Source organism: Phacochoerus africanus, chromosome 16 (assembly GCF_016906955.1).
Source record: "Phacochoerus africanus isolate WHEZ1 chromosome 16, ROS_Pafr_v1, whole genome shotgun sequence".
NCBI lineage: Eukaryota > Metazoa > Chordata > Mammalia > Artiodactyla > Suidae > Phacochoerus > Phacochoerus africanus.
This window is the reverse complement of record NC_062559.1, coordinates 51253051-51259050: the sequence shown is the minus strand read 5'-3', so window position 1 is coordinate 51259050 and position 6000 is coordinate 51253051. Positions and strand designations below refer to the sequence as shown.

Below are 6000 nucleotides of genomic sequence, written 5' to 3'. Positions count from 1 at the left end.
GGGGGGTAGGAGAACCTGTTCTCATCAGGTATATTAAATGCCTGGGTGGGTGAGTGGGGGACGGCTGGAGGGACGAGCGGTGGGGGAAGCTAAATCTACAAGAATGGGATGACAGTTAAAGCTGTGATGTTGAAAGTTGACAGGTCTTGTCAGTACAATTCAGCACAGTCGCTTAAACCCTCATTAACAGTACACTCATATACTTCACTCAAAACCTGATGGCCACAAGCCGCATCGAAACGCCAATGCTGGCGTTCACACGGGGCTGCCTCACCTGTGGCTGTATCGTCAGCTAAGCCACACACGTGGCCTCTGCTGGGCCTTTCTTCATGTTCCTCCTGCTTGCAGAGCCGTCTCCATCATGTCTGAATCTTAGGATTTCAAGTCGCACAGGGTCGCCAGCCCAAGGAGGAGGGGTGATACTGGGCCTCTTGGATTCATCCGAACCGGTCTCTCTCTCCTACCTCATTTTAGCACCACCACCTGAACCCTTCTGGCCCAGGAGTGCAACCAGCCCCTGCCCACCCAGCGTGCACACCAGCAGGTGAGCCACTTGTGAGCAGCGACCGTGCAGCGTCCTGTGTGGCAGACACGTGGGAGTCCTCCTGCCTGTTGCTGGCTGTGATCCCTCTTCTGTGGTTTCATCCGTCTACACTTCTAGTGCAGCCCTTCCTCCAGCTGCTGGACTGTCGGTCTGACTGCTGGGGTGTGCCGCGAGCACGTGCTCCAATGGTGAGAAGTCGCCTTGGCCTCGGATGATGATGTGCTTTATCCAGGATGTCTTCAAGGTCCCTCCTGGGGGTCCACGGCTGAGTCACAGCGTTTACTGGACACGCAGGAAGTCGTGGGCTGCAAAGATAGATACCTCACTGCTTCAGGAACAGGAAGGTCAATATCTGCTAGGGCGACTGGGTTCCAGCCTCACAGTCAACCACGACGGCGCTAGGACGTGCCTATGTGGACGAATGCTTAACTGGGGAAAAAAAATACCCGAGAGGGTGACTTTCACATAGAAATCAAGGATCTTTTCACTACGTGATACTGTTTCCTGTCAGTTGGGCCTGGAAAACCTCATAATCCAAATTCTATACAAAAATGTCAGTTGCTTTTACTTCAAAACAGATGGCCCACTCAGGCCCTGGTTGTCTACGGTTGGCCCCAGCAGGAGAACAATCCAGCAAACACTGAAAGGAAGCGAAAGCTGTTAGAGAACCGTCAGATACGAAGCAGCATATGAAGGGCGTGTACTCGAGAGAGACGCACAGACCACAGCAGTTACCCACACAAACTGGAAGAGGCCGTCTGAGAAAAGCCGTTTTCACTTTAGAATCGATTCAAAGAACATATTTGCTTAAAGAAACGAAACTACAGATCAGAAAATTGCTTCCAGTGATGAAAGGCCCCACACGCTACCAGAGTTGTTTATGCTCAATACTCATTGGAGAGAAGGCTCTCAGAAAAGACTCGGAGCTCATCAATTATATTCGAACTCACGAAAACTGAATTAAGCCTAATAATATCAAGAGAGTTAAATTGGCCTTTTCGCAGCAAAGGCAGCAGATTTCTGGATTCTGTATCTTCCAGTGCCCAAAGGCACGGAAGGGCTTTGCTTCCTCATACTGTCCCCTTGGAAAATTAGTAAAACCAATAGGTGAGGTTCCCTAGTATGTCGTTAAGCCGTGTGGAAAGGAGACGAGCACGGATCTGTTGGCTTCAACTTTCCCGTGTTTCACGGGTGCTTTTGTACACATAAATGTTCTAAGCTTTCAAAATGGGTGCATTAGAGCGTATTATTTGGTAAAATCTTCTATCAGACAGGCAGCTGGTGACAAAAACAAATGAGAAACTAGAACAATAGAGAAAACAGAATTGTGAGTGCTTGAGAATGTTCACGAGCTACTTATCATGAACTCAAGGTAGAGCAACAGGAGAAAGGCCTGCTCTCCCTGGGCAATCGGATGCCGACCTTCGGAAACCTCTTCCGTTTAGAAACCCTTCTCACCGATGCGGTGAGAACCATGGGGAGACTGTGCGCAAAGGGAAAAAAGAATGAGAAATAGCAGAGGTCAACACACATCACTGATAACCGATTCCTTTTATTTTGTGCTATACAGAGAACTTTCAAGTAACTTTAGATGTTACAGCAGGTTTAGGATTAAATTAAAAAGCACGAGAGGGTTCACTGTGGTCAAAGCAGCAAGGCACGGAGATCACCACGGGCCGACAGGCGCAGGCCCCCGACGCGCAGCGGCTGGAACGCAGGCCTGTGGCGGCGGGGCCCGGTTCCAGGGCGGCCGGCCTCGATCACCTCCACTCCCCTTTCACCTCGCGGCCCCCTCCTCACTGGGCTTGAACACGGGAATCCGGTGCCCATCCCTGAGCTCCAGGAAGACCTCCTGAAGGTTCCACCTGAGAGAAGCGGAAGTCAGTCTGGCATCAGTGAAACGTTGAGGCAAATGACAAGGTCAAGAAGAAGAAAAACAGGTGTTTGGACGAGTGTCCTAAACTTTTTAGACACTGTTTTATGGTAGCGCCATGCTAACAACGTCCCACCCCTTCATTCTGGGCTCTCATCGCCTAACCAGCATCACCACAAAGGTGGGCTGAGCAATGCCCAGCTGCCTCACTCCCCTCGACCTCCGGCTCCTCACTAACCCCGGGCTCAGGGTCAGCGAGTCTGGGGGGCTGCCTTCTCCTTGTGTCCTCGGGAATTAAAACCCATCCTGGCTCAACCGCAAACATCTCTGAGAGAGCTACTGGCCACCAGACAAGAAAAGCCACTGAACGGGGTGGAGAGCTGATGCAGAGAATGCGATGAATAATCCTGGAACAGGAGGCCCCGCCTTTCTTCATCTGTCGCGACGGAGGCAGCAGTGCTTGAACTAGACCCACCACCGTCAGCTTCTCCAAATCCAACAGCACGGGAGAGACGATGGCACTGCCCTGGATAAAATGTCCGGACCGAGCTAAGGGCCAAAGCACTGAATCCAGGCTGTGAGACGTCTCGAGCTTCGAGAAACTCGCCCTTACTACCGCGGCCCAGTGACGACGAGTGAAGGCGCAGGCGAGGTGGCCTCCATCAGGGGCCTCTCCTCCCTCCTCCCCGTGCCCGCCGCCTTCCCGGATACCTCCTAAAGGGGCCCTCTCTGGACGAGCTGACGTAGAGGTGGCCCTCCGACTTGGGTCCAGAGACAGGAATCTTCAGCTGCGGAGAGAAACCAGAGCGTTAAGTGGAGAGAGGCCCTCCGGGCCAGCGATGCCCCCCGAACCCGTCGTCTCACTGGAGCCGAGCTGAAGGACGCACCACATTTTCCGTCCAGCTCCCTCCAGAGGCCCCTCTCCCGAGGGCTCGGTGAGGTCGCCGGCAGTCCCGTTCGGCAAGGAGACCTGATGTGCCAAACTCGATGCTCTGACTACGTGCAAGGATCAGGTTAAAACCCACGGTTGGAGAACAAGCTCCTGCCCCACACGCACCATGAAGGACAAAAACGACGCGGCGAGAAAGCGCCTCGCCCAGGAGAACACCGAGGCGCGACTGCCCATCTTACACGAGGCCACCCTAGGCTGGGCCGACGTCGGAGACGGGGCCGCCTCTGCCGGGGCCGGAGGCCGTGAGAGGACCGACTGGGAAGGGTCTACAGCGAGGGCCTGGGCCGCACAGGTGCGTGCCCCTGCTCACACGCGCCGGGCCGGGCCCTCGGGTGTGTGTCTTTCAGGGCAAATTCCAGGCAGCAGCTCTGTGGGTTCCACGGCGTAAATCCTTTGATCTCTTAGGTTTGAAACTTTTCATAATATGACAGAAAAAAAAAACAAAACAAGGAAGCCCACTGTTTAAAATGGGGAGCTACTGCCAGCAAACCAGTCGTGGACAGTAGAGAACAGGCTTTCGGGAAAGGCTGCGCAGGCTCGTGCGGGCAGGAGGAGGCGAGGCCTGGGCTGGCTCTTCATCATCGGAGCCGTGGTCGGGCCCCCCTGGGGGGCTGCAGCCCGGTCTGCCGTGTCCCCAGCCTGGGAGTGGACTGCGAGCCCCCGAGCAGCTGGTAGGTGTGCGCTGATGTAACTTCTCAGCAATGTCCTTGGTTCCTCGGTGACGAGGAAAGACCACGTGAGCCCCTGAAGGGGACGTGACGTGCTCACAAGGAAGCCGGTCATGGCTAAGAGGTGGCCCACCCGTGGCACGCTGCCACCAAGAGAAGGGGCTGCTCTGACACACATCCGTTTTCCAAAATTCTCTTTCATCTGTTCAAACACCTCAAGACGACCCTGGCTTTGGGACGGTGGCTCCAGACGCCACGTGGACAAGCCGTCGGCCGGCCAGTCCGGCCAAAGCAAGGCTGCAGGGTTCCCTTTGTGGAATCGAGCTAAGGCACGTCTCGGGGTTACGGAAACAAGCGACAGAGCACACGTGCACGCAGACAGGCGGCAGATCCCGAGGATGCGCAGACACGGAGGCTCCGGGCCTGACCCTGGGCCGCCGGGGCACCTGTCAGGCCAGAGGATAATAAAGCAGGAGCAACGACGAGCCGGCGTGGTGGTGCCTGGGGACCACGTCGCACACGCTCGGTGGGGAGAAGCCCTCAGAAGGACAACCCATCAACAAGGCAGGCGTCTCACCCCGGGACAAGACCCCAGAGAAACCACCAAGAGGCGGCTCTGGGCACTGAGGACGTGGGTTGTGCCCAGGCATCCTGGTGCCTAAAGCGTCACGGAGGAGGTAAGTCAAGCACCCCGCCGACAGATCGCCAGCGCCTCCAGAAACCTGAGCGCAAGGCAGGCCTTGAACGGCCATCCCTGTGCATCACGGCGTCTGGTGGCAGCAGGGGCCGGAGCCAGCACCTGAGCCAAAGGCCCGGGCTGCAGGGACACCCAGGAGGAAGCCCCCTCAGCGTCACTGGATGTGCACGGAGACCAGCCACAGGGAAACCTGGACTCGTGGAGGCTCTCCCCCAAAAGCACCAGGTCAGGGAACTGGTGCGGCCGCGCCAGCTCCGCAGAGGCACCCACAGGGTCCTGAGCACCAAAACCAGGCCCTCTCTGTGCTCGGAGACCCAGGGAGCAGTTGGACCTGATCCCTGGCCGGCCTGAGCTCCTGTGCTTGCAGGGATCCAGCCAGGTGAGCAGAGCTGAGGAAGCAAGGAGCCACACCAAGGGTCTGAAAGATTTGGTGACAATACACATAAGCCACATGGCACAGAACAGGCATGTGTGCCCAGGCCTTCCCCTTCCTCCTCCTGAGTCCCTCTCACGTGGTGGCTCTCCTGTCTTCCCACTCACCCATGTTAGGTGGCAGAGCGTCACCTGTGACCTACTTCGCCCTGATGTGACACTTAACTAAGTCCTAGCACCTGGCTGCCCCCACAGCCTTCACATCCACCTCCCACTTCTCCAGGCCACAGCTCCAGTGCATGCTCTTAGCGCTGCACACCTGCGTGCCACACCGCCCTCCTAACGGCAGCTCCCTGTACCCAGTCCTTGGGTACCGCCAATCTGCCTCAATCTACCTGCTTTGACAATTGGATCAGGCGCCCATCAGACAGAGTAGGAGGCCACGGATCTTACCACCCCCGACAAACACAGCAAAGATACCTCTGCTTGAGGAACCGTGCTCATGAGAAACTAACCGGAAGAACTCCTATGCCACCAAAGCTGCAAGCACAATCTGCAAGTAACCAGGCAGGGCGGAAAAGAGGCAGCAGTTTGGGGCCTGCACCCCTGAGAAGGATCTGAAAGGTAAGGTCTACACGGGAGGACCCAGCCTGAGGGGCGAGCAGGTCGAGCCACAGCCTGTACCCCAGGCCTGGGGTCGTGTGCAGAGGCGGCGAGCGCCCGTGGCTGCTGGGAAAACCGTGGGGACAGACGGAAGGTCTGGAGGAGCCTAGACCCTCTACCCGTGAGGAGCATGTGGGTGCTGGCTTGCCAACAAGCAGGGCAGAAAGCGCCGAGAAGCGGCGGCTGCTCCTCCCACACCCCCCAGTCCAGGTGGGGCGACATCCCAGCTCC

At 56.8% G+C, this 6000-nt stretch overlaps 1 protein-coding gene across 6 annotated transcripts in view; it reads right to left on the bottom strand.

The window, feature by feature from the left end:
• Nucleotides 1-2076: 2076 nt before the first annotated feature.
• Nucleotides 2077-6000, bottom strand: part of LOC125117804 (cytochrome c oxidase assembly factor 1 homolog) — an 87052-nt gene continuing 83128 nt past the window's right edge. For 5 of the 6 annotated variants that reach the window (XM_047763886.1, XM_047763887.1, XM_047763888.1 and 2 more), the window contains 2 exons: nt 3129-3205; nt 2077-2409 (listed from right to left, as the gene is read on the bottom strand). In XM_047763886.1, the coding sequence (XP_047619842.1) occupies nt 2322-2409; nt 3129-3205 (165 nt within the window). In that variant the 3' untranslated portion in view covers nt 2077-2321. The other variant, XM_047763884.1, reaches the window with a different exon arrangement.